The sequence below is a fragment of the Rutidosis leptorrhynchoides genome, chromosome 9, assembly GCF_046630445.1.
Source record: "Rutidosis leptorrhynchoides isolate AG116_Rl617_1_P2 chromosome 9, CSIRO_AGI_Rlap_v1, whole genome shotgun sequence".
NCBI lineage: Eukaryota > Viridiplantae > Streptophyta > Magnoliopsida > Asterales > Asteraceae > Rutidosis > Rutidosis leptorrhynchoides.
Window position 1 is genome coordinate 353,410,948 of NC_092341.1, and position 17,787 is coordinate 353,428,734.

Consider the following 17,787-nt stretch of genomic DNA (forward strand, 5'->3'; position numbering starts at 1 on the left):
TGGAATCAAAGTTTGGTGCAAGTATGATCGATTTTTTGACTCTTATGATTAGAATATAGACCACAAAACAACCTAAAGAATATTATATGGGGTGTATTTGACAGAACGAGCCGAAGAGGGTGGTGGAGCTTATATCTCGCACGGAAAGTTATAGTTTATTTTTGTAAGTATATAGTAAAATAATTGAAGCTGTAAGCTTATAATTGTAAATTGACCTAAAACGACACAAATATAAAATGTAAAAATATAATACAATTTTTTATTATTATTATTATTATTATTATTATTATTATTATTATTATTATTATTATTATTATTATTATTATTATTATTATTATTATTATTACTTATTTCTAAAAGCATGTTTGAATAGCTTTAAAAGTTTTACATTTCAATAAGCTCCACTTTTTTTTACATTATTAAATATGGAGTATAAAATTAAACATATGACTAAGAGCTTACTTGAGTTATAAATTTAAGCTCAAACTGTTATCAAAACAAAAACTTCACTAAAATAAACTTTGAAGTAACTTGGTAGGTTCCAAATTCTTTCCTATACATGTATTAACATGCCATTCAAAACGACCTATTAGAGATTAAAGTGCTAGATTACCAATTTACCACTAATGCAAATACAGACTCATTCAAATACAATTGTTCAAATCATGAAGAAATGTTCTAAAAAAGTATACTTGGATTGTTTGTTTTTAGAATAATCAAGTTTGAGTTATGATTCCTATAAAGCTGATGATGCGTTTTAATTTTATACTCCGTATTTCAGTTATAACATAAAAGATTCCAGGATAAAGCATCAGATACTACATTGTGGAATCATGAAGTTATCTTTACAAAAATTAGATGAAAAGTATCAAAATGGTCGCGTGGCCTAATGGATAAGGCGCTCGCCTCCGGAGCGGGAGATTGTGGGTTCGAGTCCCACCGTGATCGTTTTGTCTTTTGTTATGCTTTTTATACAATATAAGATTACGACTCAAAAAGATTTACAAGTATCTTCAATTATTCCGTTCTTAAACAAAATGTATCCATTTGTTGATTAAGAAGGATTAAAAATTTTCAAATAATAATTCAGTTAGACCAGGTAGAGTAAAAATATTCGTCTTTGATCGTAAAAACTTTTTTTTGAAGGCAAGTTGTCAGCATCACCCAGAATTTAACCACCTTCGCGATCATATTTCACACACGCACACTCTTTCGAGAGGAAATCCGAATCTCAGTGCAGGAGACAAAGTTTGAATCCTGAATGGATTCAAAAGAAACACCCCGGGTCAATTAAAACCTTAAAGTACCATATAACATCATGGTTAAGAATCTTTTTTCATTTTTAGTGTTGTTAATTGAATCGAGCTAAGCTCCCACCATATGCTAATCAGTTGACTTGAGTTCAAAACAAAAAATACAAACTTGCAAACGTTGCACTTTTTAACCGAGTCAAGTTTGAACTTGATACTATGCTATGCTCGACTAAACTCAATTACTCGTAGAATATGATACGGTTCCTTTCTGTATGTAAATCACTACATACAGTAAGTCTTAGTCCACTCTTTCCACTATAGGAGTTACAAGTTATCCTCAAGTAGTCACGCTAGAGCTCGAAATTTTATAAGGGGTAAGGTGTTGAAAATCCAATTTTTTCTGTGTATTTATTGTTTTCAATTGATATGCGGAAATATTAATTGATACGATACTTGATTGAATATGAATATGAATATTACAGAACTAAAAAAGAGTTTAAACTTTAAAGGATTACATTGTGAATAGATTGTTTTATTGTTTCAAACTGATTCATTTCGTTTACAATGCATATGAACATGTTTAAATACATCAAATGGTCTAACGGCTATTTCCTAAAAAGGTTAGGCTCCATAAACACTTTTGGAGCCACCTTTATGTAAATGGAAATGTGCAGATATGTATCCGTTTTGTTGTCTTGATGGCTGGACTTGGTTTGGCAGCTTGTGAAAGTCTCTAAAGGGAGACTCTTGACTTCTTGTATTCTAACATTTATAAGTTAAAGTTTGACATTTAGTGTATTTCTTTTATTAAAAGTCGACGTTATGCCCCACTTTTCGCTCGGCAAGAAAGAAAAAAAACTATATCCACCACCGATTGGTTCAACTGCCGCCCATGTCGCGAAATGAGAAACCCTAATCATTAACTTTAAATCTTTAATCCTACTCAACTGCCAACAATTTTTACTCATTCATAACCTTACAATCAAATCTCAGCAATCACTAATTATAAACCCTAGATTATAATAGGAGATTGATCTTAACCGCATTGGTCTTGAATTTCAACTGAACTCACACAGTTGTTATGGTTAACGATCATACCTAAATATTCATCAAACGAAAGCAAAAATGGAAGACATCCATTAATCATGATTCAATGGAAATAGACTTGAATGCAACGCAGTTGAACATTGTTTTTATACAATTTTTGCTGAACAACACAGCATTTACATTGACAAGTTTTACCAACAAAAAAGTTGTAGCGTTAAGTCCTGACCACCTTAAACTAGTTCTGGTTCCAGGCTTCCAGCTCCCATCACAGGTCGTCGAAGAACAGGTCATCAACTGGTCAATACATAATCCTAAATGGGAGACAAGTTTCTGTTCCGTTTCACCTTCATCCTGCTTAATTTCATCTCAAAATATGAGATTTGTACGAATCCCGTGTAATCAAGCATATCTCATTGCTAGCTCCTCCATCGAATTCAAAACACATCAACTGAAATTATTAGTTGAAACCGGAGACTCAGCAGGGCAGTCTTATTTTATAAATACATGGTGAAGTTAAAGAATATAAACTTGCATTATTCAGCTAGGCAAGAACCAACAGAACCAAACCTATTAAATATCCCAGGTAAAATAAATAAATAAGAAATCCAAACAGCAACTGCAAAAACCATAATAGTCAAATTATTAATTTTGGATATAATTAAACAGATTTTGTTAAACATGTGAGATGGATTTTAGTAGACAAATAGATCACAAAAACTGTTCATCTGTGGAAACCATCTCTACGGTTGTCTGGCCGCTGCCTATTTTCAACAAATGAGAAGTTCGTTATCAGTCGATAAAGAATTAAACACTGTAAAAACAAGCATTTGTTATACGCATTACTGTGTATAAATAGAAAAACTGAGATCAAAACCTCATTCTATCTACAATCGAATACAGCAATGCAGTCATAAAACATCCATCATGATGAAATATAAGAAACAGACATATCAAATTATTCAAATGATGAACCTATTTTAAGACCATAATGGATTCAAAACTAATCAGCCATTCAGCCAATACACATTTTGCAGAACTTAAGCTGAGTTGGTAAATGCAAGCCTTAAACTATACAGACATACATATAATTACATACACATATAAACAAATATCATACAAAAAGCCCTAATTTTTGATAATGTGAGATAGATATTAGTAGACAAGCAGATTTCAAAAACTGCTCATCTGTGGAAACTATCTCTACGGTTGTCTGGCCGCTGCCTGGTTTCAACATAATGTAAAAAAACCAGGCTTTTAATATACGCATCGTTGTGTATAAATAGAGATACAGATATTATTATATAAATAATATATCACTCTATTTACAATCGAATACAACAAATGCAATTGATAATATAAAATTTGTAGATTATTAATAAAATTGCAATCAAGAGAGGGCTCATATCAAGTGTAGTTTTAGAGATCTCTGTCATCGCGGTGGATTAAATGTAATTAACTACAAAAACAAAATGAAACCCTAATTCGATGAACTGTATATGCCATGAGTGCCAATCATTGTAACGGATTACAAATGAGGCGGCAAAATTCAGCTCATCGAATTACCGCTAGAGCCTTCTCTCTTTATAATCATAGCCATAAAATATACAATTCATAGTTTAAAAAATAGTAAAGCAGACGATAGCAACGACGGCAGGCGGTAGATTGGTTGCTAGGGTTTAATTGGTTGGTGAGTGGATGGTGTTTATATAGAGTATAACGATTTAGGGTTTCTAAGTTTGTTTTAGGATATGTGCAATACGGCATCGTTTCTAAGAAAGTTAACTGGTAGTTAACGGGGAGATAACGGCAGTAGATACTCATTTAACGAGAAGAGAAGTAAACACTCGAATTGATTATTTGTTTTTTTATACGAGTACTAAATAAACAACATGTTTTAGTTTCTTTCCATGTTTTTAGTTTCTTTGTCATTTTCGTCGTTGGCTCGGATTTAGACAGTGTTCTCTTACAATCCTGTCGTTAGATTCTTGTTTTCTACTTTCGAGCCATGTCCGTGTTTATTTCTTATTTTTCTTTATTTTTTTCTTTTGAAGAAAAAGATTTTGTTATATAAAATTCTCGTTTTTTTGTATAAAAAAAGCCTAAATAAACAACATTGATCGGGTCAATGGTTCATATTGAGGGTAATGTTTTTGCAATTATATTGGTTAAATGTAATTTAACTTTTATTGGTTTGTGAGTTTAGTTCGATAGAATTTCAAATGGATTGTATGATCTTGTCAAATAGAGATAAAACTGAAGATTGAGATTTAAGTCTAACTCAAATCGCATTGGTCCAAGTTATTATTGCATAAATGGGATAGATGGAGTATTTAATTGCTTTCAAGTTAGATTATCTAGTTCAAATAGCATATGGAGTAATATTATTTCTGATGTCTCTTATTTTCACAATTAATCCACCATCTCTTGTTCTCCTCTTCACAAAAGAACTGGGGATGGCACAAGTGTTCATTTTCTGGTTCGATGCTTGGATTCCAGTGAAAATAAATAGTCGTTACAAATGAAAATTCAAAATGTAAATTGTAATTGTTCAAATGCATAAATGTAAATGATAATGCGGACTCCAAGTAGCAGCATAGCACCAAGTAGCATAGTTAGTTATCACCTGAGACAAAACATGCTTAAAAGTATCAATCAAAAAGGTTGGTGAATTCATAGATTTATTGGTAACAACGAAAGTTTTTAGACCACAAGATTTAGTTATAAAACTTTGATATAGACATATCAGTTCGAAAGTAGTGCTGAAGTGTATGATATCGAGACTAAACAAATTTACCCCATAACACTTTATCCGTTCGTATCGTTAAATCATTATTATGTATCCATTGACCAACGGTCACCTGAATAGAGACGTTGCTCTCAATAGGTCTACTCACAATAATTAAGCTTGCATTTATACGTAGCAACTAACGATATCATGGCAAGAATTTAGCATGAAACATAGCATGGCAGCACAATTATAGTTTGAGCACTTGTGTCTAAAACGTAAAACAGTTTAAAAGCAATCATTTGTCTCAGTGTCTCACCCCAAGATTTGTAAAACACTAATAGTAAAAGTGGGGCTATGAAGTTCACCTTAACAGCAGATGAAATTTATTCCACGGATGTAAATAAACGAGAGTAAACGACCGAGATCTAGAGATATAAGTCTATTTTTTTGTTGGAACTTTTGCATCTTGAAGCCGATGTAATTTTTTTTTCTACCGCTAGAGCATTTTTTTTAAATAAAAATTTTCATCCTTCAAAAAAAGGACAAATCTGTACTAGCAATTTATGCACACGTTAACAACAACCAAACAACAACCAAACCGTAAGAGTCGTCAGAAAAGTCCAAAAAAGTAATAATACAATATTAAGAATAAGGTAAAAAGGGACATATATTAGCAACAAAAAGTAAAGTATTACACAAAATGATATTCTAAAGAAGACATGTATATTCCTTCTCCAGATCTTTACTACTCAGTGATCACCATACCAAATCTGCAGTTAACCACTAATCAACCTACATTTCTTGTTCATGCAGGCTCAAGATAGCAGACTCTGGCTAGACCATCTGTCGATAATGGTTGGACCCTTCGACCAGTCATGCGAGCCATAAATCAGATGCAGTTATAAATTAGAAAAAACCGAGCACCATGCATCCAAAACTGCCTGATCGGTGGTTCATTTACTAACAAGCAACAGCAGACTCTGGTTCCTGTTCTGGTTCAAATTCTAGTTCAGGTACAGGTTGTATGTTGTCACTCGAGGGTGTGACCAAAGGACTCTTCTGGAATTCGTTTCTTAACTGCCCACAAGCCGCACTTGCATCTAAACCTCTTGTCTGACGTACACTAACAGTTATTTTACGCGACTCTAGCATAGATTGGAATATACTGATCTGCAATTGAAGTTTAACATGACCTTAAATGAGTATGTAACCATAAACAACCTTAAAAAAGCTGATGTCATGTCGTAGTAATCAGATAATCAAAATAAAAAACGTACTGCTTTTCTGTAAGGACGCTTATACTCGGTACCATCTATCGGATTAAATGGAATCAAGTTCACGTGATACCCAGGTCCCCATTGATGAAGTAATTCAGCAAGTTCTTTTGCATGCTCCACATCATCATTGACTCCAGCTGTTATTATACTCAATTAGTATCAATTTAAGAATGCGATTCTAATGCAAAAATATATGTGAACGCAAAATCGTGTACCTAATAGTGTGTACTCAAAGGACACTCGTCTACTAGTTTCATGAAAATAATCCCTGCAGTCTTTCATGATTGCTTCTAAAGGGTATGCTTTTGCACTCGGAACAATCTTTTCCCTTAGTTTCTGATTAGGAGCATGAAGGCTTAAGTACATAAAAACATTACAAGAAATTAGTCAAGAAGCACACGTTGACTTTGTAATCCAAAGTCAAAAGTCAAAACATCAACAAGTGAGTGAATGTTGCTTACCTAAGAGCCAATGTAGACTGTAGTTTGTGTGAAGCAAGCCTCTTTATAGTATTTGGAACTCCAACAGTAGAAATCGTCATCATTCTTTGTCCTATTTGTATATCCTTATAAAACGGTAATATTAATTTTAGTAAAAACTAGAAAAAAATTCGAACGCGCGTTGCTGCGGTTGTATTTAACGCGCGGTCGAATTTAGATATACGCTGTTTGGTACCTAATATATCTAATAGGTTGGGTTGTTTGTTGTACGTGTATGTATATGTATGAAATATAGCCCGAAATATTTAGTGTTTTATTAATGATGTCCATTTCGCGTATAGTTAGTCGCGTTGTGTTCGTAAAATTATTTCGAGTTGAACGGTGGTCTCATAAAAATTTAACTCGCACCAAGCGAGAAGATAGGGCCCGTTAAAAATTCGGGTGGAATTAGTTTCTTTTATTTTAATAAAATTATATATTTACTCTTTGAACCCCTGAAAAAATGTAAACTTGAGGGGTCGCTGTGTAAATTGAGCCAAAGTTGAGGGACATATTGCAGTGTGAACGCAAACTCAAAACGACAATCCGAAACAACTTAAACGACGAAATTCTGGGTGTTTTTTAGTATATATATAGCCTTTACAAAACGGTAATATTAATTTAATGGCCCAACATCTTTAAACCATAAACAAGAATAAATAAATAGCCCATATATAACAGTATGTTTATTGTGAACCTTGTTTAAACATCGATGAGCAGCAAGAACTTCTTTCATATTTAGCATCGGCTCACCCATTCCCATAAAGACCACATTTGTAACCCTATTGTTGAAAACCTCTTCTATTGCCAATACCTAACAACAAATATTTCAAAACAACTAAATTAATAAAATCAAATTAAATTAAATGATTAATAAGAATAACCAATCTTATATCATTACTAAACAAAAGCTCGTGAATTTTTATTACCTGTTCCACGATCTCATGCCCTTTAAGGTTTCTGGAGAAGCCTCCTTTGCCAGTAGCACAAAATGAGCAGCGTAAAGGGCATCCTACCTGATTAATCATATTCAACAACAAACGTACTTTTTCAGCTGAGTAATAATTAGTAACAAAAACCACTAAAGGTAGCAGTTAGATTACCTGCGATGAGACACAAGCAGTAAGTCGAACAGAACCTTTATCATCTGTCACCGGTATTCCAACTGTTTCGACTAATCGGTTATCTTCCAATTTTATCAGCAACTGAAATTCAATCAAACATTAAATATCACAACAAATGAGAACCAACATCAATTATAGTTTTATAAAGTTTGAAGATGATTAACCTTGATAGTGCCATCAGCTGCAACCACAGAACTATGAACAGACGACCTCCCAACCACATAACCAGCTTCTTGTAATTCCGTTCTAAACGCCAGAGGCACTTTTTACACACGGAAACATTCAATTAATAAACTCAAGAAAACACCACCAATATTACGTTACAGCAACAATATACTATCACACAGCTATAGCCGTTCTTGAAGGTACGCAAAAACTGTGATAACACATGGCCTCCAAATTAAAGTTATTGTACAATGAGCGCGTTAAGGTAGAAATGTTGGAGAAACTACAGATATGTACTTATATGTGTTTGATGCATCAAATTAAGCACCATTTTCTATCAATCCGATACATCATTTTCCTTTTATTATATTAAACTGATACATTTTAATTTTTAACCTATAAACGAATCCAACATATATTTCATTCTGCGCTATCATTTATCCATAATCATTTCTAACATAATCAGTTATTGTTATTAAAATTATAATTAACTCACTAAAAAATAAAAGCATTATTGCTCACCTTGACTGAATTCTTTAATATATTTTACCCTTCGCTTATACAAAAGATGATGCAACTGCTTGCCTCTATAACCTTGCTAAAAAATAAAAATAAATAGATAAAAATCCCAAATGTTTAACTGAACCAAAAAACTAGGTTATATCAAATTAAATTTAGAAAATTGGAGGTGAATATAATTGAACAATATTATACCTGACCGAAATTAATGGCGAGCTGTTGAAGTTGTTCTTCCGACATGCCCAGAAGCACGGTGGATTCCGGTGGCGATGTTTTCGTTTTGGTGGTGGTGGTGGTTGAGGGGACGGTGACGACGGTGCGAGAGGAAGAGACGATAATGGCACGTGACCTGGCTGCACGTGCTAGTGGTGTCACGGAACACATGAACTGTAACAACGCCATTGATAGACCTTGGCCGACTACACACAAAACCTCGGTTGTTAATAGACGATAACGATATTAGATATTTCAAGGTTTAACGTTTTTATTAACGGTGTCGTTTTATGACTCAAAGTCTCAAACCTAGACACCTTATTATTTTACTTTTTTGGTTTTAAATAGGTTTTTAGTTAAACTATTGTAAAGTTAAGTTCAACTCGATAAGATTTTATGAGAGGGTCTTCACTCACCAATTATTTAGCGTCACATCAACACTTTTATCTAATTTCTTTTTCAGGAATAAACACTCCCAACAATAACACTCCTCCTTTCATATTTTTATTTTTTTTATTTTTATATTATCAAACAATTATTATTATTTGTATTATAAATTTTAAATAAACAACATAAAACTAAAATTTCATTAAAATTAAAAATTACAATAATTTCATTAAATTACATGTAATTTAAACCTTAAAAACTAAATTGATTAAATATTGAAGTATGCTTAAATATTGTGGGCCCAAAATCTATACAAAAATTAAAAATATATCCCCTTATCTTCATTTTCTCTTTTCCTCACGTTCATCTCTCATTCATCTCTCTCACCTGCAAATTCATTTTTCTCACTCCAATGTTAAACCTCAAATATAAAACAAATAAATAAAATAATAATAATAATAATAATAATAATAATAATAATAATAATAATAATAATAATAATAATAATAAACAAGAATCCCGTCCAGAAATCTGCTCAAAATGGACGAAGTGGGGGACGAACTAGCTGGGCGGAGGCCTGTGCGACCTCGTGCCATCGGCGCCCAGGTGGGTGAGCTTGTGGGCGGGTGGCTGGGCGAATCATTAGGACCTCTCTGATAGTTTAACTAAATAAACTGATAAGTTCTAAGGAATTATATGAACTTAAATGTCCATATAAAAACTAACTAGTACCGATGCAAAAAAAATGTTATTTTTCACTCCTTCGGGCTATACATACGCTGTCAGTGAGGTTTAGGATTAAATATGATATCATTTGTGATAATAGCGGTACCAAACCCCTATGTTATCTTTTGAGATGGTTAAAATAATTATACATATAGTCAATGGGAGATGGTTTTAGTATATGTTCAGATACATTTGTTGACTCGAATTGAATGAATTTATTGTGGTTGTGTAAATTCATAGTCGCATTCCTTGTCAAAAAGTTAACTCATCCTCGTCTTTTTGTTCATATACAAACCTAAGAATAGAAGATTTGTACATGTGTACTTTCTACATACTTCGAAAACTTGAACGACATATAACTAGTTAGAACTTAAACTTACACATTTGGACCATATGTTCTTTCTCAATTCTATGTCAAGTTATACACAAATCTAAGTTTACCTACTACCACTTGTAAATATCGCACGTCTTAGATAAGAAATGGTATTATTATCATTATCTCTACGAATCGATTCATTTATCGCACATTCTGCGGCTTTTTGCAATTCTTGAATCTGCTCTAATGCCTTAACCAACTCATCAACATTCGCGGATAGTACACTAGTAAGACTAATAATACTAATAAAAAACTAATAATATAATAATACTTATAATAATATCAATAACAATATTAATAATACAAACAATGCTAATAAAAATACTAATAGTAGTACTAATAATATTAATAATAACATTATTAATACTAGTAATAACATTAATAATAATACTAAAATTCTTAATAAAAAAAATTAATAATACTAACGATATTAATATAAATAGTATTAATGCTAATTATAAGAATAATATTATTAATAAAAATACTAATAATATACTAAAAATACTATCAATAATAATAATTCTTAAAAAAATACTAATACTCATAGTAAAATACTAATACTAATTATAACTCTTATTATATCAATAATCAATAATATTAATAATAATAATAATAATATTAATAATAATACTAATACTACTAATAAAATTCTAATAATAATACCAATAATACTAGTTTAAATATTAATAATACTAATATAAATATTAATAAAAAATACTTATGGTAATACTAATAATACTAATATATATAGTAATTATAATACTAATATTACTAATAATAATAATAACAATACACTAATGAAATACGAAAATTTCTAATAATAATTACGATAAAACTAATAAAAAATACTAGTAATATTAGTAGCAGAGTAATAGTAAGAATACTAAATAAATACTAATAATACTAAAAATATACTAATAATACAAAAAATATACTAATAGTACAAACACTAATAATACTAATAATACTGATAAACTTTTTACAATACAAATAAAAATTCTAAAAGTACCAATAAAATACATAAATATATTAATAATAATACCCATAGTACTAAGAAAAACACTAATAATACTACCTTTATTCTCAATACAACTTAAAAAAATATAATACAAGTAATAAAAATACTTTAATGCTAACAACAATACTAATAAAAACTAATAATACTATTATTAGTTTTATAATATTTTAATAATACTAATGAAAATATAATTATTATTAATAATAGTACTAATAATATTAATATCAATAATAGTACTTAAAATAATACTAATAATAATTAATAATTAATAATACTTATAATAATACTACTAATACTAATAACACTAATAATAATAATACTAACAATATTAATAATACTAATAAAAATACTTATTATAATTATAATACTATTAATACCTATATAAATACTTCTCGAAATTCTAATAGTACTCACGATAATAATAATAATACTAGTAATACTAATATTTATTAATAATAAATCTAAAGTTCTTAGTAAAAAACTAATAATACTAATTGTAAGTAACTATAGGGGGTGAATAGTTACTTAATACGAATTTTAAAACTTTTTCGATGATCAATAAGATTTGAACGATACTTGATCACCTTAATCAACTAAAACCAACATGTGGTGTGTTTATGTTTGTAATAGTGCGGAATGTAAAGTAAGGAACATATACACAAGGATTTATAGTGGTTCGGGTGGATGTTAACTAATCTATCTTAATCCACTCTCCGATTCACTAATCGGGATTTCTTGCTTCACTAAGCACATTTCTCCAAATCCAGTGGATATCCGATTTACAAGCCTTATACTTCTTCTTAGATAATTAACCTAATCCTTCTATCACTTTGAAAGATTACCTCCAACTTAGATCAACTTGTCTTCAACTTGGATAAGTATTAATCTCCAATGAGATTAATCAACTCCCTAGTTCCCTTTAAGGAAGAAGATAGCTAAGCTAGCATATTCTTATAATTACAAAGTACAAAGACTCACCCTTTTTCAGTGATGATAATTCTAAGACAATTATAAGAATTATTACATCACTATGCAAACTTACAAAGATTAGAATTTAAAAGTAAGTTTACAAACACCCCTTTTATAATCTATGAGATTATAAAACTTCTCTTGTTAATCACAAACATATGTATGAATGTTATGTTCTTGTGATTCTCTGATGATTTTGAGTTGTAGCATGCAAGAGGTCCAAGTTTTCAAAGTTCTCCAAGTCTTGCTATTTATATGGAGAGATAAAAAGTCAGCCCTGTCTGCGGCCTGACCTACGGTCGATCGTGGTTCGATCGCACGTGTTCCAGTCCAAAATATATATCCATTGTATAGCCATTTGAATCAGTTTTGAACATCACTCCTTGGACACTTTACTTCATTTAACGCCTGCAAAAAGATACCCAACATCATATACAAATACTATATGCATTAAATATCCATTTACCTTGGATGTATTGCCTTGATAGTGACTTATCATGCTCAAAGTGGAAAGTCTAACATTCTTGGATACAAGACATGATAATCATTTGAGACAATCTCATTTTTATCATAATCCTTTATTTGTAATTAACACATTTTCTAAATCTCTATTGGTTGGTCAACATGTCATTGATGACAAAAACTCACTTTAATCACAAAGCATGCTAGTATTCAAATTTAAACTTGTTTGTAATTAAGTAAGTGTGGTAATGATGTCTTGACAAATTAAGCAAGTAATAACAATTAAACATGTTGCAAGACATCAAGTTAATCAAGTTTAAACTTATTCATAAACTTAATTTTAGACTTTAAGCAAGCCTATGTGTGTTAATGTTTCATTGTCTTTTAAGTTTACTAGATTATGACATTCCAAATATTATCCAAGTAACACAATCATATAATCAAGTAGTCTAAACACTAGTTGGTGGAATCTAACTTGTAACACATAGCAAGACATGGTTCATTCATACATATATTAAATAACTACATAACATTTAGCACTTAACACATACTCAAATAATACACATGTACTAATAGCAAGTAGTCAAGTATATTATACATGTAATGACTAGCAAGAGATCACTAAGTAATCTTAGAATTAAGCACATAGTAATAACATAACCTTAAACTAAGACTATGTAAGTTTTACTTGCAAAGTGACATTTGCAAGATTAATGTATAAGCATACATTAATGTCCAACACATGTATAAGGAAAAAGCAACTATTGGTTGGGACTTGGTGACCATCCTAAGAATGTCTAGATACATTTTAGATGTACATATTTTCCTAAAACACTTATATGTTTTTCCTTAATCAAGGCTTAATTGTCATTAAGGCGTCATTAGGCGTGATTAACCAAGATTAGTGTTCTAGTGACCAAAACTCCTTTGGGAATGAAGGAGGCAACTATCCTAAGCATGTTTGAACAAGTTTCATGAATTATAGATGCCCATAAGTGGTCAAACATTTTTCGATCAAAATCTAGACAGTAGGTTTCTGCGGTCGATCCACGGTCAGCCCCGGAGTCGACCGTGCAACTCAGATTTCGTAAATCTGAGGTGCACTAACCGTGTGCTTTACGTTTTCCGTTTTAAGCTTTATTTGGTTTTTGATCATTTGTTAGAGCAAGTGTGAATTAATGAACTTGTTTATTTATGTCAAGATGTCTACCATCACCTTTAGCTATGTGCATATGTCATCATCAAAACACTTATTGTTATGGGTTAAGATTAGTATAGTCATTAAGCATAATCTCATGTTAACCCACATTCTCCCCCAACAACTAATAATACTAACAATATTAATATAAATAGTTATAATGCTAATTATAAGGGTAATAATATTAATAAAAATACTAATAATAATACTAATAATGCTATCAATACTAATAATACTAGAAAAATACTACTGATACAAATAATAATTCTAATCATACTAATACTAATAATACTAATGAAATTCTAATAATAATACCAATATTACTAATTTAAATACTAATAATACTAACAATAATACATAAAAAATACTTATCATAATTACAATACTAATAATAACATTATAAATACTTCTAAAAATACTAATAGTACTCACGATAATAATAATAATAATACTAATAATGTTAAGAAGATTATCAATAAAAATTCTAATGATAATACTAATAATACTAATAAAAATGTATACAATACAAATAAAACACTGATAATACTAATAATAATACTACTAATACTAGAAATATATGCTAATAATACTAACAACAAAGTAATACCAATAGTACAAAAAATACTAAAAAGTAGTAATGATACTAAAGGTACTAATAATACTAATAAAATTATTAGTAATACTCAAAAAAGTACTAACAATACAAATAAAACTACTAGTAATACTAATAAAAATGCTACAAATACTAATAACAATAATACTAAAAAGAATATTAATAATACTAATAAAAATACTATTAGTACTAATAATAATAGTAATAAGATTAATAATTCTAATAAAAATACTTTTAATACTAATAACAGTACCAATAATACTAACAATACTAATAAAAAACTAACAATATTAATAAAAATATTACTAATAATACTAATAATAACACTAATAATACTAATAATAGTAATAATAGTCATATTCGTAATTAAAAAACTAATAATAATAATAATACTAATAATACTATTGTTATACTAATGGTACTAACAAAATTACTAATAAAAATATCAATAATACTAATAGTAATACTACTATTTCTAATAGTATTTCGAATAATAATAATAATAATAATAATAATAATAATAATAACAATTAGTAATAATAATAATAATAATAATAATAATAATAATAATAATAATAATAATAATAACCATACTAAGAAGAATACTAATAATACTAATAAAATGCTAATACTAATAAAAATATTAGTATTAAAAATACTAATATTACTATCAAGGCACTATTTGTATGTAGAGAATTAATGAATTTTGATGCATAGTGGAAGTAACATGTATATACTATATATGTGTACAATATATTTATAATTACGCTTAACCACGGTAATTATAGATGTAAGTTGAAGAAATAGGCGTGTCATGATCATGATTGGATCTTTATGAAACTATATTCTTAATGGTAAATAGTGTAGGGAAGAAGAAATTAAATGTCTTGGAGGAGATATGGGTTCGTGAATGGCGTGATGGCGATCTTTCGACAACTGAATGAGAAGTGATTTTGGAAAGTACTTTAGAATCGGGTGCGCTCGCCCTGCGAGAATGGCCTTGAACCCGCCAGTCAAGTAAAAATAATAAAGAAAGAAGTACTGAGGTTTTGCGAGGCGTTGGGAACTTGGGATCGAATATTTCTGGCACCGGGCGAGAAGACCTTAGTTGGAGATGGGTGAGAACGACGAATGTAATATGTGACAGTGAATAAAATTAAAGCGAAAAAACAAACGTTACCCATTTATAATGATTAAATCAACAAATTATATTCTGAGAATAAATTACATATTAAAATGAAATTGCCATATAAGAAAGAGATTTAGGGTGTTTTGTTTACCTCTTAATGGAATGGTTCAGCGCTGAATGCTGAACCATTCAGCATTCAGTACGTTTGTTTCTGACATCCGAATGACATATAATGCTGAATGGTTCAGATATTCAGTGTTGAACCATTCAGAGTTGAGGTAGTCTCTTCAACGAGTAAGCACATAAATTATATGTAATATCCCATTTAAATTATATTAAAACACTTACTGAACAACTATATTCTAGTTATTATTCATATAAATGTTAATAAGGTTATTTTACATCATTAACATTACTCATTCAAAATTATAATCCAACAGCTTATAGTCATTTAGAACCAAACTCATTCATAACCTTTGAATCATTCAGATTATTAACCATTCAATGCTTAACCATTCAGTTTTATTAAACACACCATTAAACGCAAAAAAGTAAAATGTATTCTCTTGAGCTTAGTTGCTACAAATGATAAATAGGAGTCTACGATACTTTATCAAAATATGCTGAAGGCCGAGTTAGTTCTTTTGTGATTTTGGGGACGAAATCATCTTTTTTAGGGTGATTAGGCTATAATGATAGTGATTTTAAAGATATGTTAAAGGTTTATTATTGTTGATTTTAGGAACAAAATCATTTTAAATGGGATATGCTACAATAAACCGAGTTAATTTCATAAGTTTAAATGCAAAATATTAATATTTATACGTGATATAGAAATTAAGTACGTAAATTAACTTAACTAGAAAATGGGTTCGGCCCGCTTCGCTGGGCCAAAAGACGTCGCTATTGACAGAATGGTTATTGTCGTACGAACTTATATAATTCTCGTTAAAATATCTCGTATTACGTTTTATAAAATAAGAAAAAACAACAAACAACACAGTTAACCCATTCAAAATTAACATAATTCAACTAATAAAAAAAAGAGGACACATTAATAAATAAAAGAAGTTGAAGACAAAATATATTGGGTAAAAATCCATGACGAAACGGTTATTGTCGTACGAACTTATATATTTCTCGTTAAAATTTCTCGTATTGTGTTTAGTAAAATAAAAAAAATAAACAAAAAACTCAGTTAACCCATTCAAAATAACATAATTCAACTAATAAAAAAAAATGACACATTAAGAGAAAAAACAAAAAAGAAAAATAAATTTTTTTTTTTGACCAATCATAACTTTTCACGTGGTCCAATTAAATTAGAAAAATATTACGCTAATTAGTATATATAGTTTAGTAAAATAAAAAAAATAAACAAAAAACTCAGTTAACCCATTCAAAATAACATAACTCAACTAATAAAAAAAATGACACACATTAAGAGAAAAAAACAAAAAAGAAAAATATTTTTTTTTTTTTGACCAATCATAACTTTTCACGTGGTCCAATTAAATCAGAGAAACATTACGCTAATTAGTATATATACTAATAATAATGTGTGAATTTGATATTAAATCACACTTTATTATTAATTAAATTAATTCTAGTAACTGTGATCATTACCTTTCAATTAAGTTTGAAATTAAATGAGATAAAATATATTGAACATCTCCATATCCATTATTCAATATTTATCTATTTAGATAATTTAAATCCGCTTTAAGCGAATCGGATGAAACTTTATTGACTCGAATATTAATTGTTATCTCTACTCAAACCTAGACACCTTATTATTTATACTTTTTGTGTTTTAAATAGGTTTTTAGTTGGATTATGTTTTAAGGTTGTTCAACTCAATTAAATAAACTTACAAGATCTTATGATCCAGATAAGCACATATTTTTTTGGTTATTTTAAACTGGTTATATTAAACAAAGTTGTAGGGAATTATATAAACTCAAAAGATATGAGTAAGATTCTACATCTCACCAACGAGCTTATAGCTCAGTGGTACCCGATGCCTTTAATCCCTGGGCCCACAGTGGGGGAGCTTTGATCCAAGATTCTACATCTCACTTGTGGTATTGGATTTTGTTCTTGT

At 29.7% G+C, this 17,787-nt stretch overlaps 1 protein-coding gene and 3 non-coding genes across 4 annotated transcripts; 1 reads left to right on the forward strand and 3 right to left on the reverse strand.

The window, feature by feature from the left end:
* Positions 1 to 875: 875 nt before the first annotated feature.
* On the forward strand, positions 876 to 948 carry TRNAR-CCG (transfer RNA arginine (anticodon CCG)). The gene has a single exon. It is a non-coding gene; the product is annotated as a tRNA-Arg (tRNA).
* A 2,028-nt stretch (positions 949 to 2,976) lies between these two features.
* LOC139869617 (small nucleolar RNA snoR143) lies at positions 2,977 to 3,154 on the reverse strand. Its single transcript, XR_011766220.1, has one exon. It is a non-coding gene; the product is annotated as a small nucleolar RNA snoR143 (small nucleolar RNA).
* A 282-nt stretch (positions 3,155 to 3,436) lies between these two features.
* Positions 3,437 to 3,597, reverse strand: LOC139869616 (small nucleolar RNA snoR143). Its single transcript, XR_011766219.1, has one exon. It is a non-coding gene; the product is annotated as a small nucleolar RNA snoR143 (small nucleolar RNA).
* A 2,048-nt stretch (positions 3,598 to 5,645) lies between these two features.
* On the reverse strand, positions 5,646 to 9,092 carry LOC139866222 (uncharacterized). Its single transcript, XM_071854375.1, has 10 exons — positions 8,788 to 9,092; positions 8,596 to 8,671; positions 8,073 to 8,170; positions 7,888 to 7,989; positions 7,714 to 7,800; positions 7,482 to 7,598; positions 6,767 to 6,870; positions 6,521 to 6,660; positions 6,306 to 6,442; positions 5,646 to 6,198 (listed from the first exon to the last, which is right to left on the reverse strand). Exons 1-10 carry the CDS (start codon positions 8,992 to 8,994, stop codon positions 5,989 to 5,991), a joined length of 1,278 nt encoding a protein of 425 aa, XP_071710476.1. The 5' UTR covers positions 8,995 to 9,092; the 3' UTR covers positions 5,646 to 5,988.
* Positions 9,093 to 17,787: the final 8,695 nt, after the last annotated feature.